We start from the raw sequence: 19191 nt of genomic DNA on the forward strand, positions 1-19191 counted from the left end.
AGCTATTTGAAGTGTCTCAAATATAAAATATATTTTGATTTGTTTAACACTTTTTTTGGTTACTACATGATTCCATATGTGCTTTGTCATAGTCTTCACTTTTATTCTACAATGGAAAAACAGTCAAAATTAAGAAAAACCCTGGAACGAGCAGCTGTGTGGAAACTTTTGACTGGTACTCTATATCCCACATATATTTGGATATATATATTTGGAGAGAAAATAACAACAACAAAAAACTGTACTGTACATAAATATTTCTTACTGCAAATAGAATAGATTAATATGAACTCTCCCTGACAGCACAAAGCTACAGGAATAGACTGGCGATTAGCATGTCATGCTGTCTTACACTTTGCGAGAAGAAATGGCTGGCATGAGAGCATCACTGTTTGGTCAAGTCCCTACAGTGCACTCAGCTTGAACAAAAATATCCTCCTCCTCTTCTTCTTTGATTCTTGCCGCTTCACCGAACGGTCGAATAACCGGAGCAGTCAATAAACTTCTCCATGTCAATATTCTCTTCAAATATTTACAGCCAGCACACATGGAATCCTGTCGCACATCCATCTTAACTTAAAACACCTTAAACAATATGTATAATATTTCAATCCAAACATGTACAAAGAGTAAGAAAATAACACAATCCTATTGGCTATCATTTGCCGTTAGCCAATCATTTTCTCTCAGTCAGTTAGCAGCTTATACATCGACGCCGATGATAATACAGTTTAGTTTATCCAAACCAATGTCTTCAGTTTACCTGGCAACAGAAAGCTAACAGGAAGCAGTCACTACTACTTCCTGTTCGGTTGACCTTTGACCTCATCATTTTCCAACGGGACTTTCTCTTACGTCTTCTCTTCTCCGGCCAAAACCGGACGAACACAAAGTCTCCGTTCATCATTCGCTTGTATTGCACCAAAGATAAATTAAACAACCATTATTTCAAGATAAAAATCCACTCGAGGGTGGGGCGAGCAGACAGGGAGCAAAGACCTGTGGCAAAGACATCCTCCAGGAGCGAAAGCAGGAGGAAGAGGATGAGGAAGAGTACAAGGATCAGAGGATCTCGCGGCACATGGGCAGGTTGACGAAGATGAAGACGTTGAACTCGATAAGGACGGAGAAACAGACGAAGACTGCGTACATGAGGAGACAGGTCAGACCCAGTCGACGGTCCAGAGTCCATTTGTTTAAGTGGACGCCCAGCACCTGAGGACAGAGGAAGAGAAGAGGAGGGAAAGGAGAGATTAGATTTGATTTGGAGTTAACATAGTACTCTACATTTCTGTGTGTGACCATAGAGAGTGATAGGTTGTTGGAGGTATTCTAGGTAGGTCACAGGTGAAAACATTAGCACAACACACTAGTTTATAGACAGTTGTTTTAAAATAAAGTTGAAGCTAGTATTGGGTTTAGGCTGATCTGAGAACAGCCTGTACTCACTGTGAGGAACACTGAGGCCAAGAGCAGCGCAACAGAGAAGATCAATCCTCTACTGTTCAGAGAGATCTGAAGAGGACCCAGAAACACATGATCAGCTCTAAGCCTGTCTACAATGTTGGGAAATAGTCAAAAAATAATAATAATATGGGTAATAGCAGGAATCCTCACAGTTGATCCATAGTCAATGCAGAGGGTCTGTAAAAGCCAGGGCAGGCCAAGGCCCACCAGAATATCAAACACATTGCTGCCAATGGAGTTAGAGATGGCCATGTCTCCCAGACCTAGACAGAAGAGAAAAATCTATCGTAATACATTGTATTATAACACCGTACTTTGTGTGTGCAGTACCGCAGCTCAACAGCTCTGTGTAACCTCATAAAAAGACAAGTGTTGTGGAGTTGGTTCTGATGGAGTGGTCTCTGTGTGTCTCTCTCCCTACAGTACCTTGGCGTGCCACGATGAGGCTGGCCATGCAGTCTGGAACACTAGTCCCCGCCGCCAGGAACGTGATGCCCATGATGACATCAGGGATGCCAAGCGTGTACCCAATCACAGTCACCTAAAGTCAATGACAACATGGCAGTCGTACCATTAGAATTGTAACCAAGGCTAGAATGGAAACGTCACACATAGCATTTTTCTGCAAGACAATTACCAGACCTCAACACTGTATTCCCGTTTGAGAGGACAGCTGGAGCCAAGGCTAATATGACATTTAGTAAATAAAGGTTAAATAAGAACTCACCATCCAGACCATAATGTATGAGAAGCCAGCTATCCACATGGTGGAGGTGACGAAGGAGACCATGAACCATCTCTCCCAGCGTGGCTTGGCACAGTTCGGGATGGTGAAGAAGAGGAGCAGGCACAGAGGCCAGCACAGCAGCCACTTCATCTTGTTACACACACCCGCTGGAGGAGAGGGAGGGAGGGAGGGAGGGAGAGGGACAGAGAGAGAGAAGGAGAGAGAGAGACAGAGAGAGAGAGAGAGAGAGAGAGAGAGAATTTAAAAAAATATTCATATAATTGAATTGGGAGAGAGAGAGAACGAGACAGAAACAGAGAGAGAGACAGAAAGAGAAGGGGATTGGAAGAGAGAAAATGAGCGTCAGTGAATTGAAATATGTAAAACATAGAATAAAGAATATAGACATATAACATGTTCACACACCTGGTGGTCTGTGAGGGACCAGAGGTCCTTCGTTCTCGTCCTCTTCCTCTTCTCCTCCGTCATTCTCATTATTCTCATTATCCTCGTTCTCGTTTTCCGTCTCATTCCCCGACTCCAGGACCCCCTGACCTACGCATCTCCCGTTCAGCCCTGTCTCGGCCCCGCCCGTCCTGCCGTTCTCCAGACTACGCCTCTCCGGAGCCCTGGCGGCTGCAGAGTCTGAGTCTCCGTTGGTGATGTGTTGGTTGACCCTGGTCTCACTGGTGTTGATCACCCTCTGTCTCTGCAAACACACACACAATACTGGGTCAATGAGAGAGAGATATAGTGTGTGTGTTTGTGTGTGTGTGTGTGTGTGTGTGTGTGTGTGTGTGTGTATATATATATATATATTACCATACTCTTACCTCATTGATGACCATGCGTGAAGCCATGGCTAATCGTGTCCTGGGGGAGAAGTGACTGGTGATCATGATCCTCATGCCAGCCTCAGAGAAGGACAGCTGGTGGGGATAGGCTGACAGTAGCTCATCCACCATCAGCACACTGGGCTTACACTGGAAGTTAGCTATGGGGACAGACACAAAATGGCTACTGTTATCACTAACAGACTGGTGACACAAGAAACTCATACAGACACGTGTGTACCTTCCACTGAGTGCCTGAAAGGGATTCTTCAGGATTTTGGAGATGAAGCCCTTTATCGACTTCCCCGGAGTCAGATGAACTGTGTCCAGTATGAAGGAAGTTGGAGGTAATTTCACGAGCCAATGCTACCTAGCGTTAGCGCAATGAGCAAACACTAGTTAGCAATTGCGCTAGCACTAGTTAGCAACTTCCTTCAACCTGGACGCAGAGACAGAAAAATGGTATCCATGAATTCATCTGACTATGGGGAAGTATATAAAGGGCCTGGCCAAAACCCTGAAGCAACTGAAACTGAGATACTACAATAGTTCCTTTTTCAGTGGAACCACCACAACTACCAAAATCATTTCAAGGAAAACTGTATTTCTCTGTATTGCACCACAGAAGGTCACAGTTTATTTGGATAGTTCAGATACTCATACCATCAACAAACTATCTGTTGATAAGCAACTGCTTGCTAAGGTGATGGTTAGGTTTAGAATAAGAGTTAGGGTAAAGGGTTAAGGTGATGGTTAGGTTTAGAATAAGAGTTAGGGTAAAGGGTTAAGGTGATGGTTAGGTTTAGAATAAGAGTTAGGGTAAAGGGTTAAGGTGATGGTTAGGTTTAGAATAAGAGTTAGGGTAAAGGGTTAAGGTGATGGTTAGGTTTAGAATAAGAGTTAGGGTAAAGGGCTAAGGTTATGGTTAGGTTTAGAATAAGAGTTAGGGTAAAGGGTTAAGGTGATGGTTAGGTTTAGAATAAGAGTTAGGGTAAAGGGTTAAGGTGATGGTTAGGTTTAGAATAAGAGTTAGGGTAAAGGGTTAAGGTTATGGTTAGGTTTAGAATAAGAGTTAGGGTAAAGGGTTAAGGTTATGGTTAGGTTTAGAATAAGAGTTAGGGTAAAGGGCTAAGGTGATGGTTAGGTTTAGAATAAGAGTTAGGGTAAAGGGTTAAGGTTATGGTTAGGTTTAGAATAAGAGTTAGGGTAAAGGGTTAAGGTGATGGTTAGGTTTATAATAAGAGTTAGGGTACAGGGTTAAGGTGATGGTTAGGTTTATAATAAGAGTTAGGGTAAAGGGTTAAGGTGATGGTTAGGTTTAGAATAAGAGTTAGGGTAAAGGGTTAAGGTGATGGTTAGGTTTAGAATAAGAGTTAGGGTAAAGGGTTAAGGTTATGGTTAGGTTTAGAATAAGAGTTAGGGTAAAGGGTTAAGGTGATGGTTAGGTTTAGAATAAGAGTTAGGGTAAAGGGTTAAGGTGATGGTTAGGTTTATAATAAGAGTTAGGGTAAAGGGTTAAGGTGATGGTTAGGTTTAGAATGAGAGTTAGGGTAAAGGGTTAAGGTGATGGTTAGGTTTAGAATAAGAGTTAGGGTAAAGGGCTAAGGTGATGGTTAGGTTTAGAATAAGAGTTAGGGTAAAGGGTTAAGGTTATGGTTAGGTTTAGAATAAGAGTTAGGGTAAAGGGTTAAGGTGATGGTTAGGTTTATAATAAGAGTTAGGGTACAGGGTTAAGGTGATGGTTAGGTTTAGAATAAGAGTTAGGGTAAAGGGTTAAGGTTATGGTTAGGTTTAGAATAAGAGTTAGGGTAAAGGGTTAAGGTGATGGTTAGGTTTAGAATAAGAGTTAGGGTAAAGGGTTAAGGTGATGGTTAGGTTTATAATAAGAGTTAGGGTAAAGGGTTAAGGTGATGGTTAGGTTTAGAATGAGAGTTAGGGTAAAGGGTTAAGGTGATGGTTAGGTTTAGAATAAGAGTTAGGGTAAAGGGTTAAGGTGATGGTTAGGTTTAGGTTTAGAATAAGAGTTATAAGAGTTAGGGTAAAGGGTTAAGGTGATGGTTAGGTTTAGAATAAGAGTTAGGGTAAAGGGTTAAGGTGATGGTTAGGTTTAGAATAAGAGTTAGGGTAAAGGGTTAAGGTGATGGTTAGGTTTAGAATAAGAGTTAGGGTAAAGGGTTAAGGTGATGGTTAGGTTTAGAATAAGAGTTAGGGTAAAGGGTTAAGGTGATGGTTAGGTTTAGAATAAGAGTTAGGGTAAAGGGTTAAGGTGATGGTTAGGTTTAGAATAAGAGTTAGGGTAAAGGGTTAAGGTGATGGTTAGGTTTAGAATAAGAGTTAGGGTACAGGGTTAAGGTGATGGTTAGGTTTATAATAAGAGTTAGGGTAAAGGGTTAAGGTTATGGTTAGGTTTATAATAAGAGTTAGGGTACAGGGTTAAGGTGATGGTTAGGTTTAGAATAAGAGTTAGGGTACAGGGTTAAGGTGATGGTTAGGTTTAGAATAAGAGTTAGGGTAAAGGGTTAAGGTTATGGTTAGGTTTAGAATAAGAGTTAGGGTACAGGGTTAAGGTGATGGTTAGGTTTAGAATAAGAGTTAGGGTAAAGGGTTAAGGTGATGGTTAGGTTTAGAATAAGAGTTAGGGTAAAGGGTTAAGGTTAGTAGATAGTTAGTTGAACAGTTAGTGATAGTCTGTAGATGTACTATCCAAATAAAGTGTCGCCCCATAGAAGCCTGATAACGTGATGTCATATCTGTGTGCCAACAGGGTAGGTACCTTTCTTGAGCAGGACGGCGGTGGCGTCACAGGTGACGTTGTCCTCCAGGTCAGTGCTGCCCGTCAGACCGTTGGCCAGACTCACGGAGCTCTTCTTCCGTCGGTCAAAGTAGCGCCTGGCTCTGCCGTTAAACCTACACACACAAGTGATGAACATTCAGAAAAGAGACCATGAATTGAGTAGAAAGTATCCAAGAGTTTACAGAAGTATGCAGACTGTCCTGTGAGTAAACAGTGTAATACACTCGCCTCTGAATGTACAGTATCTTAAATGACTGAATAGCTCTTGGTCCAGATGGGAAGTGTGTGTGTTCGTGGTGTGTGATGATGTGACCGCCAGATGATGCTCATACTCACTTCATGATTAGAATGTAGAAGAGGTACATTACGTTCAGGACTAGAGACTCCCACCTTGAATACAATACAGAATAGAATGAATCCACCCCCAGCACGCATCACACATACAGTTGACACGAGCACAGGAGAATCTATTCAAAATACACCTATCAACTGATTATCAACCAACTGAATATCAAGAGACATTTTTACATACCACGTAACCTCCCCGTCGTAGATAAACTGTGAGGAGAAAGAGAGGGATTGATCATATTTAGGAAAAGGGAGAGGTAATAACACAATCATTTCCAGTACTGATTATTAAAGCAATGCTATGTCTATCTTGACCACCAGAGGGTAATGCCAACTCCAGAACTTTCCTCCATGACAGAACCAGGACAAATAGACCTGTTACTCGACATCTTATTCATTACAGTCTCACTTAGCCAATGTCAAGTGGAAAAATACAGTATTTCTCTTTCTGCAATGACTCGTGTGGATGTATGTGCTGTGTCATCATGCTTCATGCTAAAAGGCTAACATATACCCAGAACTGAAGATTATCCCGTGAGTCATTGGCATTTCATACTACTATTATCCAGACTGTAGAGTCAAAGGCATGTTATCTTTCCAGGTTGACATTTATTGTCATGAATCTTGCCCTGGAGGCAGCTCTGCAGAGTGGTCACTAACTGGCACAGTCACAAAGTCATAAAATCTGATTTTAAACCTAACCCTAACCACATTGCTAACCCTAATCCCTAACCTTAAATTAAGACCCTCTCATTGTACTGTAAAATAAATTGAACACCCTCCCCTCTCAAATAATTAACTCAAAATAATGTGTACAACCAAAGATAACAATAACTGTAGTGACCGTGTGTTTATAAACCTGGATATCGACTTTGCCACTTAAGCTTTTGTGGCACAATCAATGCCACGCAGGTCTACGAGCCAGAAGGTTGAGGGTTCGCCGACCACCATAGACGAGCTCACTCTCCCTGCTTGATTCATTACACCACGATCAGAGATAGCTGCAGACAATGATCAGCTAAAGGGAAATCAGATTTTCAACATTTTTATGCCATATTTATAATTAAATAAATACAGTTGAAGTCGGAAGTTTACATACACTTAGGTCTTTTTTCAACCACTCCACAACTTTCTTGTTAACAAACTATAGTTTTGTACATGACACAAGTCATTTTTCCAACAATTGTTTACAGACAGATTATTTCACGTAGAATTCACTGTATCACAATTCCAGTGGGTCAGAAGTTTACATACACTAAGTTGCCTTTAAACAGCTTAGAAAATTCCAGAAAGTGATGTCATGGCTTTAGAAGCTTCTGATAGGCTAATTGACATAATTTGAGTCAATTTCAGGTGTACCTTTTAATGTATTTCAAGGCCTATCTTCAAACTTAGTGCCTCTTTGCTTGACATGATGGGAAATTTCAAAAGAAATCAGCCAAGACCTCAGAAAAATAATTGTAGACCTCCACAAGTCTGGTTCATCCTTGGGAGCAATTTCCAAACGCCTGAAGGTACCACGTTCATCTGAACAAACAATAGTACACAAGTATAAACACCATGGGACCACACAGCTGTCATTCCGCTCAGGAAGGAGACGCGTTCTGTCTCCTAGAGATGAATGTAAAAAGTAGCCTTCCACAAGCTTCCCACAATACGTTCGGGTGAATTTTGATCCATTCCTCCTGACAAAGCTGGTGTAACTGAGTCAGGTTTGTACACACGCTTTTTCAGTTCTGCCCACAAATTATCTATAGGATTGAGGTCAGGGCTTTGGGATGGCCACACCAATACCTTGACATTTTGCCACAACTTTGAAAAACAAGTTTTAATGACTCCAACGCAAGTGTATGTGAACTTCCGACTTCAACTGTATATGCACAAATCTTTTTTAAAGTGAGTGGGATTGCACAATAAACCGGGGACTTGTTTCCATTATGGTCCCTAATATGACATAAATACATATACAATGAAATAGATGATCAACCTTCAGATTGAAAAATGAAAAATGATCAACCTTCAGATTAGTATGATGGGGGAGTTTAAGTACAATTCTTACAAGCTTGTTTGGCTGCTAGCTTATTCTTTAGATGTTTGGGGCTGCTGGTGAACCATGATGTGCAGGCATCATCAAAGTGACACTGGACTAGGGAGCATCTGTACAGCCATAGCCTGCCTTACTGGCCTACTGTAACATGTATTCTCCCTGTCCAGATCCCTGGGTGTCTGTACCTAGGTTTCCATCCAATTGGTGACAGATTTTCATGCAAATATTCTAAAATATTTATAGAAACAATGCGCCATTTCAGTTTCCATTAGGAGAATTTGGCGCCCGGACAACATGACAGAGAAGATTTTCCGATCCGACCTGGAGGATCTGATGGCCAAATGAGGCACATTTACGTGCCCTTAAAAACAGCAATAACAAATGACAACAAAAACACACTATTCCTCGTGTTTCCATGTGCAGCCTACGCAACACTTTAGAGCCTATTTATTTATTGGCTTTTAGGATAATTCCTAAAATAATAATTGTCCACCTCGCGGTCAGAGATTTGAGCTCAAAATGTATCAGGGCATTGCATGCATAGGCCTTTAGACTTAGGTGTCCACTGTATGATATAAATAGCGTAATAAATAAATATATATACTCTATATAAAGGAAGAGAAGCTTAGGCTTAGACCCTGAGAGATGCCGTAGCATGCTATGACAGCGACATGCATTTCTTCATGTCAGATGGCTACTGCGTCTGCTATTCAGACATAGGCGTACAGAAGGGAGCTAATTCGTACATTTTTAGATCCGACTATTTTGTATAAAGATAAGCGTTAGATTATAGGAGTAACTCTGGTAGGCCTGAAACAGACTTCCTCAGCGCAAGTCAGTTGTAGTGGCGTGGCGCACTGCCTTCATATCATAGGCCTGCAGTAGCTAAAGCTTAATAATAGCCACACCAAAACTTTATTAGGTTAATGTCAAAAAGTAAGTCAAGCCATTGTTTATAGGGAAAATGCGAGCAGAAGAGGGAATGTAAACCAGGGGGAAAAAAACACTACCCTCCCAAAAGTCAAAATAAAAAAGTTTGACAACCCTCCCTGATTTTGGACCAACCCCCCCCCCCCCCGGTAAATGTCCATCTGTCCCTAGCGGACATCGCTCAGTTCTGCCTCCAGGGAAAAATTCATGACAATAAACGTCAACCTGCATTATAATTCAGTTCAGTGCAGTTGTCGTGTATCTACGTCAGTCAGACCCAGTGTTGTGTTAATTGGGGGGAGTGATGCGTGATGAGTCTGTCTGCACATCAGAGCAGGGTTCTCAGACAGACTGGTCCAGCTGATGTTCTGTCTCGAGCTGAACTCTCTCTATCAGACAGACTGGTCCAGCTGATGTTCTGTCTCGAGCTGAACTCTCTCTATCAGACAGACTGGTCCAGCTGATGTTCTGTCTCGAGCTGAACTCTCTATCAGACAGACTGGTCCAGCTGATGTTCTGTCTCGAGCTATACTCTCTCTATCAGAAAGACTGGTCCAACTGATGTTCTGTCTCTATCTGCCTCTCTGTCTTTCTATCTCTCTTGTCTTTACCCGTTTGTATGTCTACCTCTCTCTCGCTCTTTCTTCTTCCTCCTCTCTCTGTCTCTTTCTCTCTCTCTCTCTCTCGCTCTTTGTAACGCAGGGAGAACTCAGGTGTTGGCACGCTGCTTGTGTGTGTAACCGTGTGTGTGTGTGCGCACATGTGAGTGTTTGGCCACTTACTGCAATGAGGGCTGCGATAGAGAGCGTGTAGTAGGCGGAGTCTCTGAGTAGTGTCCAATGGGAGAGCTTCACAGCCTAGAGACAGATGGAGAGAAGACAAACAGGACGCAAACAAAAGACACAGCATTATCACACTGATGAACTGCAGTCAAGCATACCCTCATGATAGCACTTTATATTGCCGGCGGTTTGGCCCAACAATAACGATTACAGCTCCAGCTCCCTCACAAGCACACCGAGATACACGAAGAGCTCTTGAGTTGACCTGAATAGATCCCACTGCGTAGAAAGGACAAGCAGGCAGTGCTCACCTCCTCCAAAAAGGTGTCGGTGTATTCATTGATTTTACATAATGATATGCAGCACAGACAGCCTACCACACAGTGACTAATGCGTTATAGAGCCCATATTTAGTATGCAAATCAACCCACACACACTACTACAGTGAAACACATATCTTCCTTAGAGAAACACAGTCAAGCCCTAGCCTGGTCCCAGATCTGTTTGTGCTGTAGAGAAAACTGCTACAGTCATGTCAAGCTAGACAGCACCAACAGATCTGGGATCAGGCTATCCAAACTGTAAAGCACATCGTGTCTTCCTATGAGAAACACGTAGCCAAAGTCTGGTCCCAGATCTGTTTTTGCTGTATAGCCAGAATAGACCGTACGAGCTAGCAAGATGGAACAAACTGATCTCTACTAGATCAACAATAGTGAGGAGTATTAAGATTACTTTACAGTAATACACTGTATTCCTGGCAGTATTAAGATGACTTTACAGCAATACACTGTTTCCTGGCAGTATTAAGATGACTTTACAGCAATACACTGTAATATTCGTGGATATTCTTGGACAACAGATATGGACAATAGATATGGACACTGTGTGTACCTACATTATGTCCAAGAGACTTCTTATCTCTTACCTTTTTACATTTATATTTGTTTAGGTATTTTCTTAAAACTGCATTGTTGGTTAAGGTCTCGTAAGTGAGCATTTCACTGTAAAGTCGACACCTGTTGTATTCGATTTGAATGTGTGTCTATACATCTGTATTCTGTAGATATGTGTATGTGTATGTACTGCGCTGTATTGAGATATACCTTTTTCTAAAATGACCTAGCACTATGACATCATACCTGGCCAGCAAAGATTCCACACACTCCGATGATGCAGAGGATGTTGAAGACTGCTGACCCCACAATGGTCCCCACACCCACATCTCCTTTAGTGATGAAGACACCTGCGGAGAGGGACACACATGTACACACGGTATGACACGGCACTTTGTCCTTGTGTAACATGCAGTCTGCTCCGGCAGAATCTGACGTCGCTAGTCTTAGCGGCGCTGTGGGTGTGTTTGTGTGTGTGTGTGTCCTCTGCGTGTGTGTGTGTATAGTGGCCCTGGATGACTGGATGTGATACATTGACAGTGGGATCAAACAACTGCCCCCGGCTGTCACAACACATATAAACAGCTCAGCCACGTCAAAGGGTTAAACTAAACTACAGAGTCTTGTTCTAAAAACCGTCTCTGTTTACAGGGAACACAACAGTCTGCTTCTAATCCACAGTGTTATCAAAAGCGCCAATCTAAAATACTGACGTCAGTCATTGCTTCTCATCAGCTTCTCATCAATGTTCATTTCAACTCTATTAATTGGATTAACATGTAATGTGTTGTTAATCCCTGTGTAGGTTCCTCTTCTACTGGGTCGTGTGTGTGTGTGTGTGTGTGTGTGTGTGTGTGTGTGTGTGTGTGTGTGTGTGTGTGTGTGTGTGTGTGTGTGCGTGTCCATGCTAGTGAGTAACTATGTGTATTGCATGTGTGTGTGTGTTTTGTGTTACCTATGACAGAGGTGAAGAGTTCAGGGGCGGAGCTTCCAGCGGCCATAAAGGTTGCCCCTGCTACATCCTCGCTGAGATGAAGACGCTAGAGAGAGAAGAAGAGAGAGAGAGAGACAGAGAATGAGAGGGAGAGAGGGAGAGAGAGAGAGAGAAGAAACGAGAGAGAGAAAGAGAATGAGAGGGAGAGAGAGAGAAGAAAAGAGAGAGAGAGAGAGAAAGAGAATGAGAGGGAGAGAGAGAAGAAACGAGAGAGAGAACGAGAGGGAGAGAGAGAGAGAAGAAAAAGAGAGAAAGAGAGATAGAAAGAGAATGAGGGAGAGAGAAGAAAAGAGAAATAGAAAGAGAATGAGAGGGAGAGAGAGGGAGAGAGAGGGAAAGAGAACGAGAGAGAAAGCGAGAGAGCGAGAGAAAGAGCGAGAGAAAGAGAGAGCGGGAGAGAGAAAGAGAGAGCGAGAGAGGTAATATATAGACAAAAGCAGAAGTTGAGACTTGTCAACAGAAGCTTCACAGTATATCAGTGTAACACTGTAATAAGATGGAAGTGGCACAGGATCCAATATGTCATTAAGAAGAATACCACAGACTAACCCTTGACCCTGAACTGAACTGTGACCCTAACACACAGAAGGACAAACAGCAACATAAGCACATCTTATCCACATCTTGTTTTTCCTGCATCCCAAATGGCACCCTATTCCCTATATAGTGCACTACCTTTGACCAGGGCCCATAGGTTAGTAAACTACATATGGAATATGCTTCCTTTTGGGATGCAGACTGTCTTTGTCCATACATACCTCACATATCTTCTCCAGCGAAGGGACAAAGTAATCGTCACAAACCAAGGCCAGGGCAATGAACATATACATGGCCTGAAAGGAAATAGACACAGAGAGGAAAGATAACAGGGGGGGGGGGGGGGGGGGGGGTGTTCATTGAGTAATAATTTCCTATTCTTCTTGACTTTTGTATCTATTCTCACTGCATTTCTATCTGAACATTCGGTAATATTGCGTAACATTCTGTAAACAGTATACTCTCCTGAACAGACTTGACTAAATATGTTAGATACACATGGATGGAAACCACCATCTGAATTTCATAAGAACACACTGTAGATGATGTGTCAGTGATATTGGACTAAACATGGCTTTATACATGCTGATGGCTAGCCAACAACCTAACTGCAAATCCCACCAAATCATAATATCCAAATCGGGTTTACTATAATACAAAAATCACTGGTACACTAATATCCTTCAAAACAAAACGACAGACAGAATTAGTTTACCCACACATCCACACAGAGACAGAGGGAGACAGAGGGAGACAGAGGGAGACAGAGAGCGCGGGAGGGACAGAGAAAGAAAAAGAGAGAGACAGAGAGAGAGAGAGAGAGAGAGAGAGAGAGAGAGAGAGAGAGAGAGAGGGAGAAACAGACAGGCAGAGAGAGAGGGAGAAACAGACAGGCAGAGAGAGGAAGAGAAACAGACAGGCAGAGAGAGAGGGAGAAACAGACAGGCAGAGAGAGAGGGAGAAACAGACAGGCAGAGAGAGAGGGAGAAACAGACAGGCAGAGAGAGAAGGAGAAACAGACAGGCAGAGCGAGAGGGAGAAACAGACAGGCAGAGAGAGAAGGAGAAACAGACAGGCAGAGTGAGAGGGAGAAACAGACAGGCAGAGAGAGAGGGAGAAACAGACAGGCAGAGAGAGAGGGAGAAACAGACAGGCAGAGAGAGAGGGAGAAACAGACAGGCAGAGAGAGAGGGAGAAACAGACAGGCAGAGAGAGAGGGAGAAACAGACAGGCAGAGAGAGAGGGAGAAACAGACAGGCAGAGAGAGAGGGAGAAACAGACAGGCAGAGAGAGAGGGAGAAACAGACAGGCAGAGAGAGAGGGAGAAACAGACAGGCAGAGAGAGAGGGAGAAACAGACAGGCAGAGAGAGGAAGAGATCATAGACACCGCACCGTGGTTGTATAGAAACACAGGTAAAGTAAACCCTTAAACCCTACGTCATAGTGCCATTAGCCTCTGTCTCCATCAATGGGCCTGACTAGGTAGGAGGGGTGGGATGGATTCATGAATTTGGTGAATCAGGGGTCCGAGGTAAAGTACAATCCCTGTTAGAGATTTGAATCTGGGTGTGGAATCACATGGGGCTGAGAGGTTAGAGACAACAACAGATGGCAGTTAACAGAGTTGGAATACTGTGGCAGTATAGCAGCCGTCTCTCTCTCTATCCAGCTATGAAGTCCCGTTATGACTGGGCAGGGTGTGTTTTTGTGTGTGTGTGTGTGTGTGTGTGTGTGTGTGTGTGTGTGTGTGTGTGTGTGTGTGTGTGTGTATATGTGAGTGGGTGGGTGTTTTTTTAGACACAGCATCGTCTCTGTGTTGTTTCTGTTTTTAGACACAGCATCGTCTCTGTGTTGTCTCTGTTTTTAGACACAGCATCGTCTCTGTGTTGTCTCTGTTTTTAGACACAGCAGCCTGTTGCTGTTGCCGGTTGGTTGAGTAAGAGTTTTTGATTGGTTGAGTTTTTTGGAGGGAACAAGGGAATTCCAAGAAATGACATGATGTTTTGACAGCGGACTAATCCTCTCATGCTTACATGAGTGAATGGGGTCATCAAGGCATAGCGGTTTTGGAGGGAGAGAGATACAGTGCCTTCAGAAAGTATTCATACCCACTGACGTATTACACATTTTGTTGTGCTACAGCAAAACATTTGAATTTTCACCCATCTACACAGTTAATTTTTTTGTTGTTGAAATTTTGCAAATGTATTGAAAATGAAATACAGAAATATCTCATTTACATAAGTATTCACACCCCTGAATCAATCAATACATGTTAGAATCACCGTTGGCAGCCATTACAGCTGTGAGTCTTTCTGGGTAAGTCTCTAAGAGCTTCCCACACCTGGATTGTACAATATATTTTTTTACATTATTCTTTGAAATATTCTTCAAGCTTTGTCAAGGTGGTTGTTGATCATTGCTAGACAGCCATTTTCAAGTCTTGTCATAGATTTTCAAGACGATTTAAGTCTGTAACTAAGCCACTAGTTCCAGTTTTGTCACATTGGCAAGCAGCTCCAGTGTGTATTTGGCCTTGTGTTTTAGGTTATTGTCCTGCTGAAAGGTGAATTTGTCTCCCAGTGACTGTTGGAAAACAGACTGAACCAGGTTTTCTTCTAGGATTGTGCCTATACTTAGCTCTATTTGTTTATCCTAAAAAAACTCCCAGATGACAAGCATACCAACTGTTTTAAAGTCACCATGGGCCTCATGGTGAAATCCCTGAGCGGTTTCCTTCCTCTCCAGCGGCTGTGTTAGGAAGGACGTCTGTATCTTTGTAGTGACTGGGTGTATTGATACAGCATCCAAAGTGTCATTAATAACGTCACCATGCGCAAAGGGATATTCAATGTCTGCTTACTTTTATTTTTTTTACCCATCTACCAACAGGTGCCCCTCTTTATGAGGCATTGGATAAAGTCCCTGATCTTTGGGGTTGAATCTGTGTCTAAAATTCACTGTTCGACTGAGGGACCTTACAGGTAACTGTATGCCACGAGCTGAATCAACGTTGTTTCCACGTCATTTAAATGAAATAACGTTGAACCAATGTGGAGGCCCATCAAACAAACAGAAATGGTACATGTGATCTATTCCCCTCATACTTGTTCCTCTCCTTCCCTACATCTACCCACCCTCTGTATCGCCTATGCCCTCTATCTTCGCCACCTCCACATCCCTGCTCCCTCTGTAGTCTACACCTCAGTTTAGCCCTCTATCGCCGCCACCTCCACATCCCTGCTACCTCTGAAGTCTACACCTCAGTTTAGCCCTCTGCCCAACACACCTCCACACATCCTGCCTGCTCACCCTACCTTTAAAACCCAGCCTACAGAAATGCCCAGCCTTCCGCTTCATCGTCCCACCACACACACACACATCCCATACACAATTACAAACATACACGTTCCCCAACTCTACCTACTCAACTAGCACCGGCCTCCATCCAGAACTAGTCCACTATATTAAATGGAAGTTCTCGTCTCTCTCACGCTGCTCAGAGTCTACACCTAAATCTGGTTGTAATTGGGTGTGTATTTCCAACCGGCAATAAATAAAATGCCGGCTGTGCTGACAGGACCCCAGCTAGAGTGGGGAGCATGCACACACACACACACACACACACACACACACACACACACACACACACACACATAGTTGGCAGGCCTCATTCGGTACCAGATGCTGTGTTCTGTTCTGTTCTGTTCCTCCAAGCGGGATAGTTTGGACTCGGGGGCCATTTGTTTAGCCTTGGACGGCGGCCCGCTAACAATTATCCCATGGTTCGCACTATGCACAAACACCCAGCCAGCCGAGAAATACAGGGGACTGACTGAGAAGTTGTTAGTTTCCACTGTGTTGAGTGTGTGATTTCTTTTTTAACGGGAACTTAAAATAGTTTACTGAGGTGTTGAGAATGTGAAAGGTTGATTAAAGACACACACACAGAGACATGGGAAAGGGCATACCTAGTGGAAACGGGGATACCTAGTAGAAATGGGGATACCTAGTGGGAAAGGGGATACCTAGTGGAAACAGGGATACCTAGTGGAAACGGGGATACCTAGTAGAAATGGGGATACCTAGTGGGAAAGGGGATACCTAGTGGAAACAGGGATACCTAGTGGAAACGGGGATACCTAGTAGAAACGGGGATACCTAGTGGGAAAGGGGATACCTAGTGGAAAAGGGGATACCTAGTGGAAACGGGGATACCTAGTGGAAAGGCAGATTTTTACACCTTGACGGTTCGGGGATTTGAACCAGCAACCTTTCGGTTACTAGCCCAACACTCTTAACCGCCAGGCCACCTGCCACCCCGGGGACACCTACAGGTTGACAGGTTGACAGGTTGACAGACAGACAGACAGACAGACAGAGTGACAGACAGACAGAGTGACAGACAGAGTGACAGACAGACAGACAGAGTGACAGACAGACAGACAGAGTGACAGACAGAGTGACAGACAGACAGACAGAGACAGTGTAAGATCAAAGTGAAGAAGACTGAACTCACACACAGGACGTGCAGGGCCACAGCTCCTTCTGTCCTCTCCTTGTGGGTAAACAGATCTGTAGGGAACTCGTGCAAAGCTGGAAGAGACAGAGATTTCGGGTTACACAAGCAAGAGATTGTGTGTGTGTGTGTCTGTGTGGATGGATTGTGTGCGTGTGTGTGTTCTGACGTCTGTCCTGTGAGGTCAATGCTACTAGCAAGCTAATGGAGGACACAGAACTCATATGAACTGACAAGGGCTGGCCCTGCAGCACCTTGCCTAAAGGTGTATTTGTGTGTGTTTGTGTGTGTGTGTGCATACCTGCGTCCGTCCATCTGTGAGTGTGTGTCTGTATGTAGCATCCTGCCACGGATTGTGTGTGTGTGTGTGTGTGTGTGTGTGTGTGTGCACACCTCCTGAGAACTGAAAGACCCACCAGAGGAGAAGAGAAAAAGAGATGGAAAAAGTGAGAGCGAAGAAGAGGACAAAGAGAGGGCAGAGATGAGAGAGTAAAAATAGAGCTCAGGATTAGGATATGTAGGGTGAGGAGGAGAGAGGGAGGAGAGGGGGATGAGAAGAGGGGAAAATTATACATGGAAAGAGAGTTGGGCTACAAGAGGAAAGGGTACAAGAAGCACTAGAAGCTATCACTCCTTATTGTGCATAAAAAAGTGTGTAAGAGAGAGAAAGGGAGAGGGGAAATGAGAGAGGGGAAATGAGAGAGGGGAAAAGAGAGAGGGGAAATAAAGAGGGAAAAGAGAGAGGGGGAAAGAGAGAGGGGAAATAGAGAGGGGAAAGAGAGAGGGAGGAAAGAGAGGGGAAAAGAGAGAGGGGAAAATAGAGAGGGGAAAAGAGAGAGGGGGAAATAGAGAGGGGAAAAGAGAGAGGGGGAAAGAGAGAGGGGGAAAGAGAGAGGGTGGAAAGAGAGAGGGTGGAAAGAGAGGGGAAAATAGAGAGGGGGAAAGAGAGAGGGGAAAATAGAGAGGGGAAAAGAGAGAGGGGGAAATAGAGAGGGGAAAGAGAGAGGGGGGAATAGAGAGGGGAAAAGAGAGAGGGGAAAATAGAGAGGGGAAACGAGAGAGGGGGAAGAGAGGGGAAAAGAGAGAGGGGGAAAGAGAGAGGGGAAAAGAGAGAGGGGGAAAGAGAGAGGGGAAAAGAGAGAGGGGGAAAGAGAGAGGGGGAAAGAGAGAGGGGGAAAGAGAGAGGGGGAAAGAGAGAGGGTGGAAAGAGAGAGGGTGGAAAGAGAGGGGAAAAGAGAGAGGGGGAAAGAGAGAGGGGAAAATAGAGAGGGGAAAAGAAAGAGGGGAAAAGAGAGAGGGGGAAATAGAGAGGGGAAAGAGAGAGGGGGAAATAGAGAGGGGAAAAGAGAGAGGGGAAAATAGAGAGGGGAAACGAGAGATGGGGAAGAGAGGGGAAAAGAGAGAGGGGGAAAGAGAGAGGGGAAAAGAGAGAGGGGGAAAGAGAGAGGGGGAAAGGAGAGGGGAAAAGAGAGAGGGGAAAATAGAGAGGGGGAAAGAGAGAGGGGAAAAGAGAGAGGGGGAAAGAGAGAGGGGAAAAGAGAGAGGGGGAAAGAGAGAGGGGAAAAGAGAGAGGGGGAAAGAGAGAGGGGGAAAGAGAGAGGGTGGAAAGAGAGAGGGTGGAAAGAGAGGGGAAAAGAGAGAGGGGGAAAGAGAGAGGGGAAAAGAGAGAGGGGGAAAGAGAGAGGGGAAAAGAGAGAGGGGGAAAGAGAGAGGGGGAAAAGAGAGAGGGGGAAAGAGAGAGGGGGAAAGAGAGAGGGTGGAAAGAGAGAGGGTGGAAAGAGAGGGGAAAAGAGAGAGGGGGAAAGAGAGAGGGGAAAATAGAGAGGGGAAAAGAGAGAGGGGAAAGAGAGAGGGGGAAATAGAGAGGGGAAAAGAGAGAGGGGAAAATAGAGAGGGGAAACGAGAGATGGGGAAGAGAGGGGAAAAGAGAGAGGGGGAAAGAGAGAGGGGAAAAGAGAGAGGGGGAAAGAGAGAGGGGGAAAGGAGAGGGGAAAAGAGAGAGGGGAACGAGAGAGGGTGGAAAGAGAGGGGAAAAGAGAGAGGGGGAAGAGAGAGGGGAAAGAGAGGGGAAATAAAGAGGGAAAAGAGAGAGGGGGAAAGAGAGAGGGGAAATGAGAGGGGGGAAATAGAGAGGGGAAAGAGAGAGGGAGGAATGAGAGGGGAAAAGAGAGAGGGGAAAATAGAGAGGGGAAAAGAGAGGGGAAAAGAAAGAGGGTGGAAAGAGAGGGGAAAAGAGAGAGGGGGAAATAGAGAGGGAAACGAGAGAGGGGTAAATAGAGAGGGGAAAGAGAGAGGGTGGAAAGAGAGAAGGTGGAA

At 44.2% G+C, this 19191-nt stretch overlaps 1 protein-coding gene across 1 annotated transcript in view; it reads right to left on the minus strand.

Annotated features, from left to right (window-relative positions):
- Positions 1–86: 86 nt before the first annotated feature.
- The window catches only part of LOC110493529 (sodium/potassium/calcium exchanger 3), a 68604-nt gene continuing 49499 nt past the window's right edge, over positions 87–19191 (minus strand). The window contains exons 3-17 of the mRNA XM_036949456.1: positions 16876–16952; positions 12577–12651; positions 11780–11864; positions 11071–11174; positions 9929–10003; positions 6354–6379; positions 6158–6211; positions 5801–5934; positions 3028–3188; positions 2621–2903; positions 2195–2361; positions 1894–2008; positions 1618–1730; positions 1450–1515; positions 87–1215 (exon numbers count right to left, since the gene is read on the minus strand). Coding sequence (XP_036805351.1) covers positions 1063–1215; positions 1450–1515; positions 1618–1730; positions 1894–2008; positions 2195–2361; positions 2621–2903; positions 3028–3188; positions 5801–5934; positions 6158–6211; positions 6354–6379; positions 9929–10003; positions 11071–11174; positions 11780–11864; positions 12577–12651; positions 16876–16952 — 1688 coding nt within the window. The 3' untranslated portion in view covers positions 87–1062. The remainder of the gene's footprint in view (positions 1216–1449; positions 1516–1617; positions 1731–1893; positions 2009–2194; positions 2362–2620; positions 2904–3027; positions 3189–5800; positions 5935–6157; positions 6212–6353; positions 6380–9928; positions 10004–11070; positions 11175–11779; positions 11865–12576; positions 12652–16875; positions 16953–19191) is intronic.

This window comes from Oncorhynchus mykiss, chromosome 17 (genome assembly GCF_013265735.2).
Source record: "Oncorhynchus mykiss isolate Arlee chromosome 17, USDA_OmykA_1.1, whole genome shotgun sequence".
In the NCBI taxonomy this organism is placed as follows: Eukaryota; Metazoa; Chordata; class Actinopteri; order Salmoniformes; family Salmonidae; genus Oncorhynchus; species Oncorhynchus mykiss.